Genomic DNA, 20,871 nt, shown 5'->3' on the forward strand with positions numbered 1-20,871 from the left:
CTGCTTAGCTTGGCAGAGATGAAAAAATGCCACCTTTGTTATAAGAAGCAGGATGCCCAGCTGCATGCGTCAAGGCCCCAGGTTCACCCTTGCAGTATCTCTGGGCATGGCTGGGCTCATTCAGTGTTGCTATAGGACATTCTAGGATGTTAAAATGGGGGGGGGGCTGCCTACCCTGTGCTGCTGCCACCCACCACCAGGTACTTTCATTTTAAGGCTGTGCAAGTTTCTAGCCATGTGGGCAACCACAGGTAGAATATAGTCGTCATTATTTGTTATATTGTCCATTATAAACAGAGCCTAGGAGGTGCTTTCTAAACCCTGTTTGTTCAAGAAAGCAGCCTCCCCTTGGCACAGAGGGTTCTGCGGTGGTTGAGTGACTCTAACACCTTTGTGACTCACAAAGCGGCCCTTTTTGCTCTGGTGGCAAGGAAGATTAGGAAGAGATAACTAGACAAAACAGCAGTAAATTTAAATATACTGTATGTAGTCATGGAGGCTTCTCATTTATAGTCCCACTTGCATTACATGGTCCCATTTGTTCGTAGAGGCTTTGTTTTTTTTTTTTATTTTGATATTGTCTGTACTTATGGTTTTGTCACAAGACCTATAGAACACAAAATTTATCACTTCTCTGGCCAGGTATAAAAGCAGCTTCTTTTAATCTGACTTAAAAGCACTGACATAGGATTTGAGCATTGAGCAGAGGCTCTGTCTATTGCTCCTTCAACTCATGTGGAATTTCATCAATATTTAAAAATAACTAAAATAACCAAGACAAAATAAGAATACAAATTTCTTTATGCATTTATTGTAATTCCGCCCCCCCCCATAGCACAGCTACAATTTTCTCATCACAACATCAGTTTTACATGCTAGATTCCTGACCATCAGAACCCACAACGGCTGAAGTGCAAATGCTCCAGGTTAGCATGTACCCTAAACATTCAAGGTTGCCAGATTTCCCTCCTGCACAGGGCCTTGTGCTGTTAACACCTGTACAAACTTATATTCAGCTGGTGAAGTCCCCTGCCCTGCCCAGCATGGAGACATGTTGGTGGAGAAAACATCATAGGCTGGACTTCTGTTTGTTGTAAAGGTAAAGGGACCTCTGACCATTAGATCCAGTCGTGGCCGACTTTGGCGTTGCGGCGCTCATCTCACTTTATTGTCCGAGGGAGCCAGCTTCCGGGTCATGTGGCCAGCATTAATAAGCCACTTCTGGTGAACCAGAGCAGCGCACGGAAACGCCGTTTACCTTCCTGCCGGAGTGGTACCTATTTATCTACTTGCACTTTGACATGCTTTTGAACTGCTAGGTTGGCAGGAGCAGTGACCGAGCGACAGGAGCTCACCCCATCGCGGGGATTCAAACTGCCAACCTTCTGATCGGCAAATCCTAGGCTCTGTGGTTTAACCCACAGCGCCACCCACGTCCCTGTTTGTTGTACAGGGGCTTTAAAGGGCAGAAGAACATTGGCAGAAAAAGTTGGCAATGATGGGTGATATCCAGCCAAGTCATACTGAGAGGACACCCAATGAAATAAATGAAATTCCTGAAGTCAATGGGTCTACCCTGGTTATGGCCAATGGATATCACCCCATAGCTTGGGAGAGGGGAACAAGAATACAGTGAAGTTATGGCTCTGTGCATTTAAGTAAGAGATCAAATTTAATCTTCAGTTTGATTTACTAGTTTTGCTTTTTTAAGAAATGCAACAAAGAGTTGAGGAAATGGTGTGTCAGAGGAAGCTGACAGTGGAGAGAGAACTGGAACTGAAGAACTCCAGAGTCAACAAGAGCTCACAGTCTTTCAGCCAACGTGGAGGTCCTAACTAATCCCATCCCTGCTGGTGGCAGCTGAACAACAGATTACTCAAAACTGGAGAACTTCAGATAATTTACAGTCGGCTGTATGGAAGCAGGAGGTTTGCACAGCAGCTCTTATGGAAAAGCAAACCCAACAATTAAGAGCACTAAATGGACCACAAATGGAAAACAACTTCAAAGAAATATGGAACCACAGAACCATAAAGCTGGAAAGTCCCCCAAGGGCCATCTAGTCTAACCCCATGCAATCCAAGAATGTACAACTAAAGAAACCCTAGTTATCTTAAATGTTCTCAGTTATGAATCCTCCAGCAAGACATAGCCAGCTATGTATAGTGAGGTACATTTGGTTAGCCTTTGTATCTTACTCTTCTGAGAAAAGTGTTCTTTCTTCTTGTCTGTATGGGTGTTTTCTATTTTGTTATACTGTGAAAATTGTTGTTGTTTTAAGTCAAAGTGGCAGTCCTGAGGTCTCCTAGCTGGCTTAGGGGAAACATTCACTTACTAGCAGCCTTCTGGGGGGGGGGCAGAGGCAAGAGTGAGTGAAGCATCAGGTATAACTTCTGCCATTTGTACCATAAGCCAGATTCCAACCATGCAAATGTTGAGAGGTTTTCCCATATACACATCCACACCTGTTGCTCCACCCTGGTAAGCAAGAGCCACTATATCCCTGCTGAACAACACATTTCACCCAGGGAAGGGACTCAAGGGGTGTGTGGCTTCAGGAAGATGTCAAAGGCCTGATAGAAAGATCTTGAGGGCCAGAGGTTCTCCCCTCCTTTGGTGTTCAATGAAGTAACTGTCTCTCTATACCAGCCATGCCCATGGCAATGCCAGGCAGTGCAGAAAACTCCAATGGCTGTGCAGATTATTTACCCAAATTGGACAGTCTTTTTTATATATAAAAAAGTTGGAACGGCCTGTTCTGACAGCAAACATCTGCACAAACCAATCTACATCTCAGCAGGCTGCAGAAATTAGGTCTCTTGCAACTGCCGTGTGCTTGTGTTGTGGAGAAAGGAAAACACCCAAAGGCACCCGGCTTGTGCCAATATCAGCTCCAAACCATCGTATAAGTGAAGGAAGCTTTTGTTGCTAGGAGAGCACAAATATTGCAGCACCCCAAAACTCCACTGTCATCCAAAAAGGGAAATTCCAGAGGCATTGGCAGAGCACAAACTGGTCTTTGATGCAATTTTTGCACACAGTGCATTCGTTTCCCTGTTCAACACAGCTCAAGCAAACACAGTGTCCTAATACAAGGTGGTGAGTGGGGGAACCAATCCTTGATGTGTCATCGTCTTCTCGCTCATGGGCTGCAGCAGGTACACCTGGGAGGGGAAAAGGAAGAGATGGGTGTTATTAGGACTGAGTAAAACCTACTGATAGAGAGCAGGAAGAAAACACTCTGGCATAGACCTGCTGCTATAGTTGGAGACATAGGCCTTGTGTGCAATGATAAGCAAGGTGCTTATTCCACCAGCTGCTGTTTTTGCAGGGATTGCTTTCGGGGCACAGGGGCTAGGAACTTGTCCTTCGTTGCTGTTTAAAAGGAAGCCAGGATTCTCATTATTGACAAATTACAAAACTCTGCGATTTGCATGGAATTTCAAGGCACACACTGTCAACATATAAACCTGCCCAATGGCAGCAATCATAGTAAGAGGAGTACGATTAAGGCCACATTCATACTGTACATTTAAAGTGCTATGAAACCACTTAAACAAACACAGCTTCCTTTGAGATGCAGTTTGTTAAGCGTGCTGAAAGTTTATAAGGGATACCCTGTTCCCTTCCCAGGGTGGCTTAAACAATCAATCCCTCTTCACAGGAAACACTGGGGATTGTAGGTCTGTGAGGGGAATAGACAATTTCATAGCACGCCAGTGGTGGGCAGGGCCAGAAAAAAAAGGGGGGGGGACAACAAATGTGCTTTTTGCCTTTGTGCAATAGGCTAGTTTCTGCACACATGTGCAGACTGCCCTCTATCCTCCCTCCAGGCAACCAAGAGGCATGATCAGAGTTCAAAGACACATTCCAGCCAGGCAAAAGCACTCATGAAGGTCCCAAAGCCAAGGCTGGTAATGGGTGCAGCCAGTGAACAGTCACACACAGAGAGGCCAGGAGGGTCAGATTTGGCTCCTGGGTCTGAGGCTCCTCATTCCTGCGACAAATCATTAACCAGCACATGCAAACTGGGACCCAGAAATATCTTCGTTGCAGGAAACCGATCCAGCTTTTAGCGACCTGCGTTGCATGGATTTCATTATTCTGTGGTTGCATTCTAGACACAGGGAACAGCAAGCGGGCTCCGAGTGCAGTGTTTTGCTGCTTCATTTCCTTTCCCTGTGCATCACCAGTATGTAGGATCTTTTTCAAAAAGTGGGGGTGCGGGAGGCAACAGCTGAGAACCAGCTGGCTAACAGCAAAGCAAGCCAGACTTTCCTGACCTCCAGCTGCAGGGAGCACAGGGCCGTTGTTTGTTTACCTCGGAATCTGAGCCGTTTCTCGGGATTTCCTGTCCTAACAGCTTCAGGGAACTCACAAAAGCAGCACTGAGCCTCAGCACACGTCCTTAGACAGAGTCTTTTGAAGCTCCTGCTTGTTTAGGCTCTGCAAGACACACAGGCAGTCCAGAGGAGAGAAAGAGTCAGCCAGAGTAGCAAAGGAAGCCCACGCGGCTTTTGGGGGCCGAGGCCAACTGCCTGAAATCAGGATAAGGGCAGGAGGATTCAGAGCCATGTTCCAGCCGCTGATTTTTTTCTGGTTTCCAGGTTCTTTAGAGCAGCGTTTCCCAACCTTGGGTCTCCAGCTGGTTTTGGACTACAACTCCCATCATCCCTAGCTAGCAAGACCAGTGGTAAGGGATGATGGGAACTGTAGTCCAAAAACAGCTGGAGACCCAAGGTTGGGAAACACTGCTTTAGAGGGTCGCAGGTTTTGCCCAGATGTCAGGCTCCTGCTAGTGCTAAAACCTCCCACACAAGCAAGGCTCAAATCAGAGAGAAATCCATAGAAGTGGGACAGAGGGTGGGGCTTGTGGAGAATGCATCCCTCTTTCCTGCCAGATGTTTTCATTTACAAGGTTGTTTATCCATGATGTGTTATGCAGTGGTTAGGATGTCGGACTAGGATCTGGGAGACCTGGGTTCAAATCCTCCCCTTGCACTTGGCCATGAAATTCACTGGCTAACCTTCTTCACAGTTCTTCACAGTTCAAGGTCCTACCTCACAGGGGTGTTGTGAGGATAAAACAAAGAAAGGAAAGAACCTTGTACACCACCTTGAACTCCTTGAGGGAAAGGTGGGGTATAAATGTAGAAAGAAACCCAAACATATTAGATTAAAGCCTCTTAACTACAATAACAAGTGCCCCCCTTTTTGTAACGTACACAAAACAACAACAACAACAACAACAACAACAACAACAACAACAACAATAATAACAATAATAACAATAATTTATTATTTATACCCCGCCCATCTGGCTGGGCTTCCCCAGCCACTCTGGGTGGCTTCCCAAAAAATATTAAAATACTATAATACATCAAACATTATGTATATCCTTTTCTGTTCTGTTTTCTACATAGGTACTATTTCTTGTTTCTTCTTCTTTGTGTCTTATCTTACTCTGTGCACTTGTAATTTTGTACTTTTTAATTTTTCAATGAAGAATATAAAATAAAAAAGAAACCCAACCCGATTCCAAATCACCCAAATTAGGGGCAGACAGGGAAAACAATGCAAAATTCACACATATTTCAGCTTTCTGTACAGTGGTACCTCGGGTTAAGTACTTAATTTGTTCCGGAGGTCCGTTCTTAACCTGAAACTGCTCTTAACCTGAAGCACCACTTTAGCTAATGGGGCCTCCCGCTGCTGCCGCTGCGCCGCCGGAGCACAATTTCTGTTCTTATCCTGAAGCAATGTTCTTAACCTGAAGCACTATTTCTGGGTTAGCGGAGTCTGTAGCCTGAAGCGTATGTAACCTGAAGGGTATGTAACCCAAGGTACCACTGTATTATTCTGCTTCTTTGATTCATACGCAGTATTTATGGTGTGTGCTCTGCTACCCACAGCAGAAGCGACTTCCACCCCCTGTATACATGTATAAACTGTATACAGTGGTGCCCCGCAAGACGAATGCCTCACAAGACGGAAAACCCACTAGACGAAAGGGTTTTCCGTTTTGGAGACGCTTCGCAAAACGAATTTCCTATGGGCTTGCTTCACAAGACGAAAATGTCTTGCGAGTTCCTGCGGGGTTTTTTTTCCCTTCCCCCCCTTTTTCTAAGCGCTAAGCCGCTTATCAGCTGATCCGCTAAGCCGCTAATCAGCTGATCCGCTAAGCCGCTTATCAGCTGATCCACTAAGCCGCTTATCAGCTGATCCGCTAAGCCACTAATAGCGCTAAGCCGCTAATGGGCTTGCTTCGCAAGACGAAGAGACTCGTGGAACGGATTCTTTTCGTCTTGCGAGGTACCACTGTACATGATTAGAGGAAGCTGCAGTCATAGGCCCACGTACCTGGAAGAAGTAAGCCCCTCTGAGCTACGGGAGGAGTTCACTTCTGAGTAGATGCAGACAGGACTCTGCAGGAGGATCATGACCAAGCGTATGCAGTGTGTGGGAGACGTGCAAAGGGGGTGGAGACATCCTCCTTAGCAAGATGAGGCCCCACACAGAGGGAGTATTGAGTGAAAAGCCTGCTTTTGCAGCTAGGGGCAAGTAGACAGGTGGTGAGAAAAGCAGTGGAGGTGGGCAAGTGGAAAGGAGGAGGTTGCTTCCTGGATGCAGAACAAAGCAGGGGTGTTCTGAATGCGCCCCAGCTCCCACCAGCTTTGCCAGGGGGCTCCTTGCCTCCAACTTGGGGGACGCTGTTCTGGAGTTGTCCGATCTTCCCTTTCAGAATAGGGGACCCTGCCCTTGGCTGGTGTGGCAACTTAGCTCTCCCCACCCACCAGCCCAGTGCAGCAGCTCCAGAGCCTAAACATAAGAGGAGTCCTGCTGGATCAGGGCAATGGCCCATCTAGTCCAGCATCCTGTTTCTACAGCGGCCAACCAGATGCCTCTGTTGGGGAGCCTGCAAGCTGGACATGAGTGCAGCAGGAACAACAACAACAAAAAAAAACCCTGTGGTTTCCAGTAACTGGTATTCAGAAACATTGCTGCCTCCAACTGTGTTGGCAGAGCATGGCCATCCTGTCTAGTAACCATCAATAGCCTTCTGCTCTGGGAAATGGTCTAATCCAAAGCAGTCCAGGTTGCTGACCACTGCTGCTTCCTGTGGGAGTTCCACAGCTTGACGTGTGTTCTGCATGAAGAAGTGCTTTCTTCTATCTTCCCTGAATCTTCCAACATTCAGATTCATTGGGTGTCCATGAGTTACAATGCTTTGAGAGAGTGAGAAAAACATTTCTGTTGCTAGGCCGTGCATAATTCTATAAACTTCTATCCTTGTCTCCTCTTACTTGTCTTTTCTATAAACTAAAAAATCCTGACTGCTGCAGGCTCTCTTCATAGTTGAGTTGCTCCATCCCCTTGATCATTTGGGTTAGGGTGAGGCCTTTGCCAAACTTTTGGGGGAGGCACTGCCTCCTCAAATGTGCCATCCCAGGTAACTACCCACTTTGCTTCCCCCCCCCCCCATAAATATGGAGGGAGAAAGAGCCTCACAGGACACAGACGTGGCCAGAAAAACAAACAAGAGGCCTGGCTTGCTGCTTTTTAAGAAAGATCTGCAGAAATGAGCAACTGAAGATGTAGAGCTCAATACAAAGACTTACACATCAGTGCATTTCAAGCAGCTGTTCAATGAGTAGCAACCAGTTTCAGACAACTGACAACCCTCACCAGGATAATTATACTTTGCTGCCTTAATCTAAACAGCAACGATGGCAGAACTGAAGAGTCTTGGCAATAATGAATACTTTGGACTTCAGCAAACTGGCGCCCAATGTCTCAGCAAAATTGGTGGCTCCAGAAAGACAGTTCTTGATTTATTTATTTTTTAAGAGATGTAACCTTTCCAGTTAGCTCCATGACACGTTGAGGACACACACACAAAGAATCCAAACAAACGGCAAGTTACATGAACACATCTCTGCATACAGGCCTGCAGGAGACCACCTACCCAGTAATGAAGGTGAGCCTCCTTGCAAGGTGCTCATTTATTTATTTTAGTTATGCAGTAAAAGTATTTATATACTACCCACTCATAAGGTATCAGGGCAGTGTACAGTAATATAAAAACATTTACCAGGCACTGCCTGGTAAGCAAGGCAGAGAGCTTAACAGCTCCTTCCATGCTCGAAAAGAGCTTTCAAGCTCTCCACCTGGTGTGCATTTAATTTGCACAGTTTCAACCAGTCTGTTTTCAACCGTGCAAGTTTGCAAGTTAATTGTGCATAAAATGCCATCATGCTGTAGAGGAGTTGCAGGGCGGGGGCGCGGGGGGGGGCGAGGAGCAATCACTTCTGGGAAAGGCTTCCTGCAGCCAACTGCCCTACAGCATACGGCTCTGCCCAAGCGGTTCCACATCTGCTGCACAGCTGTTTCCCAGGCCTTACTTACCAGCCAGATGTTATAGCTCATCCCGAGAGGCCGGGCGGAAGGAGTGGCCTGAAGTGCCTACGCTGCCATGGGTGTCTTTCAGAGTCTTTTGCGAGCCGCTCCAGCCCGTCTTGCGTGAGTCATCGTCCCAGATGGTGGAGGTTTCCGTGTCGCTCATCCACTCGGCATCGCCGGTGTAGTGGGTTGGGTAGGCGAGGTGGGGGCGCACAGAGAAAGCTCGCAGGTCCCGGTTGCTGAAATGCTTTTTGTAATCCTCACTGAGAGAGAGGGAGGAGAAGGAAGCATCAGCCTATTCTTCTGACCAGTGATTCTCAAAGGCTGCTCTGCATTATGACATCTGAACTCGAAGCCAATTCAGCCACTTGGCACTCTTGTGGCATCTTAAAACCTTGCAAATGTGTTAAAGGTAGCCAACGTGGTGCCCTCATCGGGCGTTGGTGGACTCCAACTTTCATCGTCTTTGACAACTGGCTATGTTAGCTGTGGGGAGTTGGAGTCCAGCAACAACTGTAAAATGTATTACAACTTACCTGGTATAAGTACACCATTACTTCCTAACACTAAAAATAAATGTATTTTCAATTAGTTTCCAGAAATTTGTTTTCTCTCTTCTGTATTTGTTAATAATTTGGAAATTGAATAAAAACTTTTTTAAAAAAAGTCATTAACCCCTACCACTACCTTGTGGCTACCCAGTGTTGGCTAACCTAGCATAAACATTTATTGACTAAGAGTCCATCAGGTGCATGAAACTCAGTCCTAAACTGGGGTGGGTGGGGAGAGAAGTGAAATCAAAGGGAGCCAAAATGCAGACCACACTCACATCCCCATTAGCAAAGGAAGTGTTATTGACTACCCAGCAATATTTTATTTGTTTGTTTGTTTATGTGTGTGTGTGTGTGTGAGTGAGAGAGAGAGAGAGAGAGAGAGAGAAAGAAAGAAAGAGAGAGAGAGAGAGAGAGAGAGAGAGATTTTGCATTACGCAAATACAGAGCCAAAAAAGGCCAGGTGAAATTCTGGTTTGGAGTGAGAGTCTGGCACAGATGGAAAGTCTGAAAACACAGCCAGGAATCCTGGCTCAGCCTCAGCCGGCTGCCTGTAAATCACATTCCCAAAGTGTCTTGAGCAGAGGCCAGTGTAGCCCGTGGGAAGCCATGCAGCAAGCAAGACACAAAAGCTTCTCCTATCGACCCCACTTTCTCTTTGGGGCACAGTGTGGCTGCTCCATCCCACGTGCCAGCATTGCTTACTATGGTGACCCAGTAATGGACTCCAGATTTGGGGGAGGGAGGGGCAGGAGGGCTGAACAAGACCTGCCCCTGTTGCCCATTTGCTTGCTCTCTCCCACTGGGCCCAATCCGCACCAGCGCACAGAGGAAGCGGGCAAGGCAAGTGGAGGCCAATGCTCTTCCTTGCTCAGCTGAGAGGGAAGGCAAACATGTAGCAACTGCAAGGCTGAACAGGGCAGAAGGAGAGGAGGGCTCTGAAGGTCAACAGTGGGGCCCCTTACCACAGCGTGGGCCTTAGTCTGTGCCTGTCAAAGAGAACCATGGCCTACTGACACAGTTGGGTAGGCCAGGAAAATAGCCCATCCGTCAAAACAGGGATAGGGAGGCCTCAGGCCCTCCAGATGTTGTTGAGCTCCCAGCATCAGCTAGGGCTGATGGGAGTTGGAGTCCAACAACATCTAGAGGGCCACAAGTTCCCCTTGTTGTGGTACAGACATTAACAAACAAGAGACCAAGCTTTTCCTATATGCAACAACTGCAGCAAGAATTTTATTAGCACACAAGTGGAAACAAGAGGAATTACCGAAAAAGGAAGAATGGCAACTGAAGTTAATGGAGTATGTGGAACTGGCCAAAATGACGTGAAGAATCCAAGAACAGCGGGACCAGAGTTCATCAAGGACTGGACTAAATTTGTAAATTATTTGAAAGACAATTGTAGTCAATCAAACACACTGGTAGGATTGCAAGGATTGCAAGGAAAGGTATAAAAATCACTGCAGAGAGGAATAAGAAAATATGATGCTTTGATGTTTTTGATTTGAAAGCAATGGTTAAGTAGTGAAAATGCAGAAATTTGAAATGAAAGATAGAAAATCACAAGGAAGGTTTGAAGGAAGTCATGGTCCTAAAAAGCCAAAATGTATAATATAAGAGAAGAGATTGTAATGGAAAGCATTTCAGTGGTACCTCTAGCTGCGAACGGGATCCATTCTGGAGGCCCATTCGCAACATGAGCAGAACACAACCCATGTCTGCACATCTGCGGGTCATGATTCACCACTTCTGTGCATGCGTGTGACTTCATTTTGAGCATCTGTGCATGCGCAAGCGGCGAAACCCGGAAGTAACCCTTTCCGGTACTTCCAGGTCGACGCAGGACACAACCTGAAAACGCTCAACCTGAAGCAAATGTAACATGAGGTATGACTGTATTGTAAAATTAATAAAAATGATATTGGGGGGGGGGGGACAAGTTCCCCTTGCTGTTGTTGCCGGCATCCATCTGTCTTGAGAGACAGTGGAGTGCACCTCTAGAGGTGAAGGCAAACTGCTGAGTTTGCAGCACCAGAGTGACTCTGCAGCGAAAGCCTGGGCAGTGTGCATGGAGGTCCTGGGCTGCCAGGAGACAAGACCCCCCCCCCCGGCATCGCAGATGTGGTCCAAAGGAAAGCGGAGCAAGACGTTTGGCACCAGCTTGGCTGCAGGAGGAGTACAAGGCACCATTCAACTGCCTTAGGGACTCCACTCTGAATCTGTGTAGGGTTTATTCCTTAGCTTAGCCTTTTCTTCCCCTGAAGGTGTCTCACAAAGAATCAGGTGTGGATTTTTCCTCGGGGTTTACTCCTGAAACCTTTCTCATGAATGAGTAGAGCCACAAGACAGCAGAGGTTTAGGATCTGGTGGTAAAGGGGAGTTCATCATTCCTGCCATTTCCTCACCAACAGGGGAGGCAACTTTCACATACCCCTCCCCCAACAGCAACAGCCCCCCCCCATGCTAACCCCCACTGTTTGGGAGGGCACCCCAAGCATCAAGGGAAGATGTTTTCTGAGGGACATGAAGACCCGGTGGAAAACTGCCTCTTCTATGCCCCGACTTCTGCTCTAGAGCATCAGGAGGACCAAGGATTCTCCATCCCAGTCCCAAGGCATGGCAATCAGCCACATTTCCCTGGCTCCTATTATGCTTTCAGCAAACTGAGCGAATGGCCGTTCAAGAAACCTCAACACCCTCTCCTCCTCCTCCTGGGGGCTGCTGACTATTCTTTTCCACAGACTTCTGCAGGCTGGAGGGAGTGAAGTCATAGGAACAGATGTTTTCCCTTAACTGATGCCGGAGCAGTGAAGGCAGGGATTGGTGCGGGGCGGGGAGAGAGGCACTTTTCTTCTTTTCTTTGCTTACAAGGCATGATCCTGCCCAACGTATTCTGGAGGCCTTATCTGTATGTCAGCCTTGACATTTCCGAGCACAATTCAAAGTGTTGGTGCTGACCTTTAAAGCCCTAAACGGCCTCGGTCCAGTATACCTGAAGGAGCTTCTCCACCCCCATTGTTCAGCCCGGACACTGAGGTCCAGCTCTGAGGGCCTTCTGGCGGTTCCCTCCCTGCGAGAAGCCAAGTTACAGGGAACCAGGCAGAGGGCCTTCTTGGTAGTGGCGCCCGCCCTGTGGAACGCCCTCCCACCAGATGTCAAAGAGAAAAAAAACTACCTGACATTTAGAAGATATCTGAAGGCAGCCCTGTTCAGGGAAGTTTTTAATGTATGATATATTAGTGTATTTTTGGTCTTTGTGGAAGCCGCCCTGAGTGGCTGGGGAAACCCAATAAGATGGGCAGGGTACAATTATTATTATTATTATTATTATTATTATTATTATTATTATTATTATTATTAGAGATTTAGCCTCCCACCCCTGACTGGTTGGTGCTTGTTTGGTTTTCCCAGACATATACTGCCACGTCACTGGTGCAACAAGAGTACAATAGCTGTGGATTTGTACTGGACCGTCCACACATCCTTCCCCGTCATTAGCTGTTTTGAGATACTTCCTCCTATGTTGCTGCTTTATTGCGCTCTGGATTACTAAGCTTTTGCACTGCAGCGCAACAAAAGGAGTATTTGTGGTACAGAACGATAACAGGATCATCAGCAGGGAGCTGTGCGACACGGAAACAAAGCAAGCATGTCTGCCCTGAAACTTTTGCAGGTGTGAACAGAACTGAAAGTGGAATAGTGCATAACTGCCCCCAAAGCACCATGAAAACAAACAACCACAAATTCACAATAAAAATGGGGTCTAGAGGGGCCCTGAAGAAAAGCATTACGAACATACAGTAAGTGCTTTGAGGCTGGATCAGGCCCATGGCCCATCTAGTCCAGCATCCTGTTCTCACAGTGGTCAACCAGATGCCTGCATGAAACCTGCAAAATACACCCGAGCACAAGAGCAATTCTCTCCCTCCCTGTGGTTGCAAACAACTGGAATCCACAAGCATTACTGCCTCTGAATGTGGAAGCACAACACAGCCACCATGGCTAGCCTCCTGCATCAAGTGTTCCACACTGCAAGGTTTTGTCACAGGTCCCACTCACACATTAAATCCCGCCACAGACTTGTGCTTCCTCAGCGCTTCCATGAGAACATCATGGCAAGGCCATGAGAACATCATGGCAAGGCTGCTGTTCTGTATTACTACATCTGAACTCCAAGCCAATTCAAACAAACCCACAATATTTCAAGCTCCTTACTTGGGGTGCTTGTCATACATGATGGGCAGGAATTCATCCACAGGGAGGATTTTGGAGAGCGGCTGTGCATCAATCAATTTCTGAGCCCCTCGCCGTGAGATGATGTAAGCTAAAGTCCAGTAGGAATATCCAGGCACCACAAGATTTCGTACGTCCTCCACCAGCTCCTCATCCTCAGCGTTCACTTGCTTCCGGCCCAGGTAACTGAAGAAGACAAATTGGCCTTTTTAGTGTTCAACCTTTTTGCCCCACAAAGCCAGATCATCTTCTCCCACCTCCAAAAGCCAACATTAGCCCTGAGCAGTGCCATCAATCAAGAAGTTGGCATTGTTAGGATATTGATGTTAGGATATTGATGTTAGGATATTGATGTTCTGTTCCACCTTGAGAGGAACAGATATGTGGACTGTTGCATGTCACATGTCTGTTTACATTCCAGCACAGCTTGCTGGGAACTTTCGTTTGTATATTGCTTTTGCCTATGCTGTTTGCTTGGACACGAAGGGAAGCAGACATGTTTTCCTTTGTCTGCTGCTGAATAAAATGATGTAAATATGCTTACATATGCCTCACAGCACTCGGGGCCCGGTCCCTGCGAATACTCACAGCACTCGGGGCCCGGTCCCTGCAAATACTCATAGCACTCGGGGCCTGCCAAATGCCCCCGTCTCCCCAGACGCATCCCAACAGGCCCATGGGGATGGAGAGAGATAGTAACTGAGTAGAACTGAGGAGACCTGGCAGGCCAAACCTGGCTGGTGGGCGGGACGGTTCCCCACCCCTACATTAACAGACAGACCTCAGGGAGCTGCTGCTAGTCAAAGCACAGTGTTCCATTTGAGGGTGGTGGGGAGGATCCACAGCCCAGTGGCAGCACACTTGCTTTGCATGCAGACAACCACAAATCCCCAGGTTGGAGGAGGGGCCCTTATCCATGTGCCACTTACCCAGCCTGCCCCACCTCCCACACCATACAACCCCGGTCTCCCCAGCTCCTCTCCTCCCAGACACATCTCCCCTCCCTCAATATAAACAAACAACAACAACAAGTTTAACAAAAACAGTTAAAACAATTTAAAACAGTAAAAACAACTGCAGCTGCAGCTCTATCTCAACTTTGCACTGCAGCCAGAAGATATAGATTGGCTTCAGGTGCAGAGGACTGGCTTGTGACAGTTTGTTGGCAGGGGTGAGGCCTTGCTAGCTCAGAGGTCTGCACTGGCCGGTGATTTGTTACTGAACCAAGTTCAAGTGTTTCTGTTAATATATAAAGCCCTTTGAAACTTGGGACCAGTTAACCTACAAGATCACTTTACACCAAATGTGCACACTCCATCACTTCAATCATTGGAACTGCTACTACTTTACAGGTGCCACATAATACCTGTTCAGCATTTGTAAGAACTCAGTCACTTAGTGTGGCAGCGCCTGCACTTTGGAATTCCCTGCCTATTGAGATCAAGCCTTCGCTCTGCTCTTTTCGGCACCTGCCTGTTTAGACAAGCCCATCCAGGTGCTTGGGAAAGTTGAGGTGATTTTAATCAGTTTTAGTATTTTAACTCTTGCATGTTTCGAAACAGTGTTGTGGTCTTTTTCTAGATTTTTTCTTTTGCCTTCTTTTAAACCACTTTGAGATGCTTTATGCTCAAACAGTGCATAAATTTTATGAAATAAACAAACGTGAATACAGGAAATAGCTTTCTAATGATTCAGACCATTGGTGCATCTCGCTCAACATTGCCTCTGGTGATTCTGCAGTATTTCAGAGAGAGTCAGGATCCTACCTGGAGTTGCCTAGGATTGAGCCAGAGACTTTTGCATGCAAAGCACAGACTCTTAACAACTGATTCATTGTCCTCCACCTAAAACTAAATATTCCAGCCCTCACAGTTCTGAATAAAAGGATGAACCAAACAGGAACACAGGAAGTTGCCTTATGGTGAGTCAGGCCATACGTCAACTGAGCTCAATATTGCCTACACTGACTGGCAGCAGCTCACCAGGATTTCCAACAGGAGACTTTTCCAGACCTTCCTGGAGAAACCTTCTGCATGCAAAGCTGGTGCACTGCCACTGAGCTATAGTTATTTTGGCATTCCAAAGTGTAGCCAAACAACTAGGGCTGTTTTGCAGCTGAGGACCTCGCCCAACCCCACCAGCTAACCCAACATACATCAGGTCCCAATCCAGCTGTACTTGCTCCAGTTCATCCATCAGCCGCAAAATTCGCTTCTTGAAATATGCCTCAAACCGCACATCATCTTCCAGCACCACAGACTTCTCCAGACCCCGTTCGACAATCTAAAGGGGGGAGAAAACAACAGCGCTAGAGAGTATGGGTGAAAGAGACCTTAAAGTTCCATCGCAGAGCTCACCCAGGACTGCAGCAAGCAAAGGGACACCAGCATCTTTACCAAGGGAACTTGCTGTGTATGCTATAACAGCACAGCTCGGAGATGGAGAAGCTGTTGCTCTTCAGATGTCTTGAGATCTACAGCTCCCATTAGCTGTGGGGCTGATGAGAGTCCAACAACATCTAGATAGCCACAGGTTCTGCATCCCTGGTGTAGACCTTGTTGAGAAATCCAAAAGACCTTTTGGGGGAAAGCGCAGGGCAGAGAGCAAATTTTATCATATGCTCACAGGCTTGGATTAATTAGGAGGACTGGAGCCAAAGAATTGGAGATTGGAGACCAAAGAATAACATCATCTCCTGATAATCAGAACACGGGAAGTTACCCAAAATTGTTTAATTTGGAACTGGATAATTGGCTCTTTTAATTGTATTGTGATTTGATAGTGTATTAATGTGGCTTACATGGGATTGTTATTAATGAAAAAATAATAAGTTATCTAACAAAAGAACTACTTTGGAACATTGGGAAAGCTTGGACCAGATGACTGCCAGGGACCCTTCCTACTCTTCAGCTCTATGATTCCAAGTGCAAAAGTGAGAGGGCAATGAATTCCTGATGCATGCGTCAATCTGGGAGGTGGGGGTCAGGTCAACCAGTGTCAGGATTTGCAAGGATTGCGTTCCTCCAGCCTCCCGACACTTCTCCACCCACTCTCTGCTATGTTGTACAATGTCGAGCAACAGCCAGAAACGCCTCTCCTACTCTTCAGCCCAGCAAACCAGCTGACCTGAGAGACACAGTAGGAGCCTAGCTGGACTTAAAAGAAGAATTTGGATTTGATATCCCGCTTTATCACTACCCTAAGGAGTCTCAAAGCAGCTAACAATCTCCTTTTCCCTTCCTCCCCCTCAACAAACACTCTGTGAGGTGAGTGGGGCTGAGAGACTTCAGAGAAGTGTGACTGGCCCAAGGTCACCCAGCAGCTGCATGTGGAGGAGCGGGGAAGCAAACCCAGTTCACCAGATTACAAGGCCACCGCTCTTAACCACTACACCACACTGGCTCTACCTATATAACCATTGCACAGGGCTTGGCCCCAGATCTTGAGTAGCCAACGAGAGAGAAGCTGATGGGCAGGCTCTGCTTGACCACATCAATTGCCCTTCCCTGCATTGAACCAACCCAAGCCCTTGACCCTTTCGTCCAACCCAGCCCATGCCCTTACCTCATTCCACACATGATGGTGGCTCAGGAAGCAGCCCACCTCTCCTTTGGTGAGTGTCCTGCCTGAAAAGGGGTCAAAATAACCTGGAAGCAGGTCCACACCCAGTTTCTTGATGTCACTGCTGTTTAGGGCACTGGCAGAGGAGATAACAGAGGTTAGCAAAGCAGCACTCCCAAGAGCGCAGGTCAAGAACCAGGACAGGCAGCATGGAGCGACACAGCCCCGTATAGATATCCCACCCAGCCTTGGGTCCCCAGGTGTTGTTGGGGTGCCAGTTCACATCAGCTGTAGGTGGCATGGAGCCCACGTGCTCCTCTCTCCAGCTTTCAGGTGCAATGGGGTTCAGACAAGTATACAGCAAGTAGATTTATTGCATTTGTTCAGGAGCATTTCTAGTTAAAAGTTCTGAAAGCCATGTACAAAGAACAGCATAATAAAAACAGAGAAAGTGCATTTAAAAAGTATTTAGAGAAGAGACGGTGGAAGAAGATTTAAATATCTGAAAAAATATGTTAATATTTAAATCTTAGAATAGCTTTGGAAGTGGATAAGGGCTGTAGGGTTAGAAGTAGAAGATAGTGTATTTTAAAATAGTATTATTTGTAAGTGATAAAATGTGAAGATTTTTATGGTAAAAGTAAGCGTGATTTTTTAAAAAATGGTTAAAAATTATTATATATGTAAACTGCTAAAGATGAGGTAAAATGCAAATCAGATGAGGGGACTTGGGGAAGCCCACCTAACAATGTTTAGAAAAAATAAGGATGAGACAAGAATCTGTTCGTATTGTTTGTATTTTCTGTTTGTGTTGTTTAGTTGTGTTATAAAATGAATTTAAAAATTGTGTGTGGGGGGGGAGTATTTATTAAAAAAAAGAGAGGAATTCAGCAAAAGCAGGGTCTGATCTCATGGGTCAGGGGAAGCCTGGGCTAAAAGGTTTATCTTCACAAAGATGACTAAAGCTAGTGATGAAAGAAGCTTCACATACAGCAGAGGGAAAGGCTGGGCTATTTAGGAACATGAGGAGAGGGTCCTTCTGGACCACAGGCCCATCTTGTTCAGCATCCTGTTTCCACAGTGCCAAAGGAAATGCCTGCAGGAATCCCACCAGTGAGGCACGCAGGCAATGGCTTCCCCCACCCTGACTACTGCCCTTCACCTAACAACTGATATCCCATAGTACACTGGTTCTGCAAGTCCTGTAAATCCATCACGACTAGAAGGACTTGATAGTTGTTTCCTGAATGGACTTGCTCCTTCAAATCTATCCGTTCCAGAGGCCCGTTCACAACATGAAAAGAGCGCAACCTGAAGCGTCGTATCTGCGCAGGTGCACAGTGTGACTTGGTGCTTGCACGCATGTGCGAAGCGCAATTGAGCGCTTCTGTGCATGTGTGAGTGGCGAAACCCGGAAGTAACCCTTTCTGGTACTTCCAGGTTGCTGTGGGACGTAACCTGAAAGAACGTAACCTGAAGCAAATGTAACATGAGGTATGACTGTAAATAATAATAATGATGATCATCACCATCATATTTTGGCCTCAATGTGTTCCCCTTTCTCCTATTACATTTGCATTTTTTAAAAGCTATCTAAGCCTTGTGGCAGAGAGGTCCATCAGTTGCAGCAGCCCCATTTCATGCTAAAAACCAAAACAAAGCACCCCAGAAAGAGGCGTCAGCCAGTCACCTTCCATCGACAGCGTTAATCACCAAGGGCTCTATCTCCAACTCAAAGAGGGAACTAAGCATGCGCTGCCGACGGTCTGGGCGCCTTGCCAAGTTGATGAGGAAAACCTAAAAGGAAAACAGAAGGTTCAATTCCTTTTTTCGAGTACTTATATAAACCACTTTTCATCACAAAAGCAAGCTTACAAAGAAAATCAAATGCAATTAACTAATGAATTTAAAGTGGAATACGTAAAACAATGAAGCTCAAAAAACCCCCATAAAATAGGATTCCACTTACTCAAAACGCACAAAATTCATCACATGCATTCAGGCATACTCTGACTCAGTCACTCACTCACAGCCCTCACAGGTGCTGACAATTTCTCTCTTACACACACACACACACACAGAGAGAGAGAGAGAGAGAGAGAGAGATGCTTACCTCGTCAAACCCAATTTTGGTTGGATGCTTCGGTGGGAGGTAGACATGGCTGGAGGGGAACATTGGGGTACCATCCACTGCAAGAGAGATGTAAAGCTTGGAGAGGAGGCTACGTTGCTGCTCAGGTTTTTAACCTATAGAGTGGTACCTCGGTTTAAGAACAGTCCTGTTTGCGAATGATTCGGTTTACGAACTCCGCAAAACCGGAAGTAGTGTCCCGGTTTGAGAACTTTACCTCAGTCTAAGAATGGAATCCAAATGGTGGAAGGGCACCGGCGGCAGGAGGCCTCATTAGGGAAAGCGCACCTCGGTTTAAGAACAGTTTTGGTTTAAGAACAGACTTCTGGAACAGATTAAGTTTGTAAACCGAGGTACCACTGTACTGTACTCTTAAGCAAGTGAGTTCCATAAACAGCTTGCTGTTATTTTGCTGGTGTATTCTGCCAATAACTCTAAACCAGCTCCCAAAACTTTCTCCCCTTCCCTCTTTGAATTGCTTATAATAGGGCTTCCATTGTGTTGTTGTTGTTAATTATTAGCATTATTAATTATAAGTAGTAGTAAATGGAGAGGGAGAAACGGTTCCAGGTTTGGATTTCTTGCATCAAGCAGGAGACAGACAAAATGGCCTACAAAGCTCTCTCCAGCTCTTTGGTTCTAATTTCCCTCGAGCTTGAGAAGGTTAAGTTATTAATATTATTATTAATTAAATTTGTGTACCATCCTATACCCACAGATCTCATGGCAGTTCACAACATAAAATCACAATATAAAAAACACATAATACATAATAAGAGCAAAAACAAAGACAACCCAGTAATCCCCCCTTCCACAACACATTTAAAATGACATCAGATGTCAATCAGCCAAAGGCCTGGTAGAAGAGGAAGGTTTTTACCTGGTGCCTAAAGGTGTATAATGAAGGCACCAAGTGAGCTTCCTTGAGGAGAGCATTTCAGAAAGGGGGGGGGGGCCACTGCAGAAAACTCCCGTTCTCATGTTGCCCCCTCTGGACCGCTCATGGAGGAAGAACATGATGAAGGGTTTCAGATGATGATCTCAGGGTCCGGGTAGGGTCATATGGAGATAAGCGGTCTTTGGTGTATTGTGGTTCTGAGCCATTTAAGGCTTTATACCAGCGCTTTGAATTGGACCAGAATTGGCATAATATGCTCAAACCTATCTTTCTCAGGTAAACCAGAGAAAGATAGGGGGCCATATCCAACAAAATTCTACTCAGAGCAGACCTACTAAAATCAATGGGCGCAACCTATGGTGCTTCCAGACAACCTGCTTGCTGAGCATTCATCCCCATTTGTTTGCAGGGAGGTTAGACGCTGTTGCACCAAAGCAAATGCGATCCTTCACTTTCCTTACCACCAAAAAGCCTGATCTTTTGGGGAAGCAGGTTTGCAGCGCACGCCCTCCCAATGGAATTTGATTATGCAGCCTGAATTTGCCAGCACGTGACTGAATCCCACCTGAAAATAGTGAGGGTCTGGAAACTCCTTCAGTCATGGACATTAATTGCAATGGGTTTGCTATGAGTAGGGCAAGCACTGGGTACATGCCATCAAGTGTAGGCCTATCAGGGTCCCGTAGCCAGGAAGAAAAACACCCTACAATAACCCCCAAGAAAGATTCTTTTGTGGGCCAGAGCAGTATTTGAAGCAGGTGCACTAACTCAGTAACCTTTGGTGTCTAGCTGTTTTCGGACTACATTTCCCACCATCCCTGACCACTGGTACTGCTAGCTAGGGATGATGGGAGTTGTAGTGCAAAAGCAGCTGGAGACCCAAGGTTGGGAAACACTGCAGTAACTCACCCATTGCCTCCAAGATCAGGTGCACAAAGTTGATGCTTTCATCCTCCAGCGTCTGGTGAGATTTCACAGGGACATTGATATATCCAAACCGCTGCTGGTTACATAAGTACACCTGGGCTCCTGCACGGGAAACAGAATAATAACTTAAAAGTATGCTGCTTGACAATTCTATGGTTCTGTAAGCGAGC

General features: G+C 46.5%; 1 protein-coding gene across 3 annotated transcripts in view; it reads right to left on the minus strand.

Annotated features, from left to right (window-relative positions):
• Positions 1–1,098: 1,098 nt before the first annotated feature.
• The window catches only part of CERCAM (cerebral endothelial cell adhesion molecule), a 57,268-nt gene continuing 37,495 nt past the window's right edge, over positions 1,099–20,871 (minus strand). For 2 of the 3 annotated variants that reach the window (XM_081847614.1, XM_081847612.1), the window contains exons 6-13: positions 20,684–20,803; positions 18,859–18,935; positions 18,436–18,542; positions 16,749–16,881; positions 15,340–15,467; positions 13,167–13,370; positions 8,407–8,663; positions 1,099–3,164 (exon numbers count right to left, since the gene is read on the minus strand). In XM_081847614.1, the coding sequence (XP_081703740.1) occupies positions 8,417–8,663; positions 13,167–13,370; positions 15,340–15,467; positions 16,749–16,881; positions 18,436–18,542; positions 18,859–18,935; positions 20,684–20,803 (1,016 nt within the window). In that variant the 3' untranslated portion in view covers positions 1,099–3,164; positions 8,407–8,416. Of the gene's footprint in view, positions 3,165–6,976; positions 7,227–8,406; positions 8,664–13,166; positions 13,371–15,339; positions 15,468–16,748; positions 16,882–18,435; positions 18,543–18,858; positions 18,936–20,683; positions 20,804–20,871 lie in introns of those variants that run through there. The other variant, XM_081847613.1, reaches the window with a different exon arrangement.

The sequence above is a fragment of the Podarcis erhardii genome (assembly GCF_964252035.2).
Source record: "Podarcis erhardii genome assembly, chromosome: Z".
In the NCBI taxonomy this organism is placed as follows: Eukaryota; Metazoa; Chordata; class Lepidosauria; order Squamata; family Lacertidae; genus Podarcis; species Podarcis erhardii.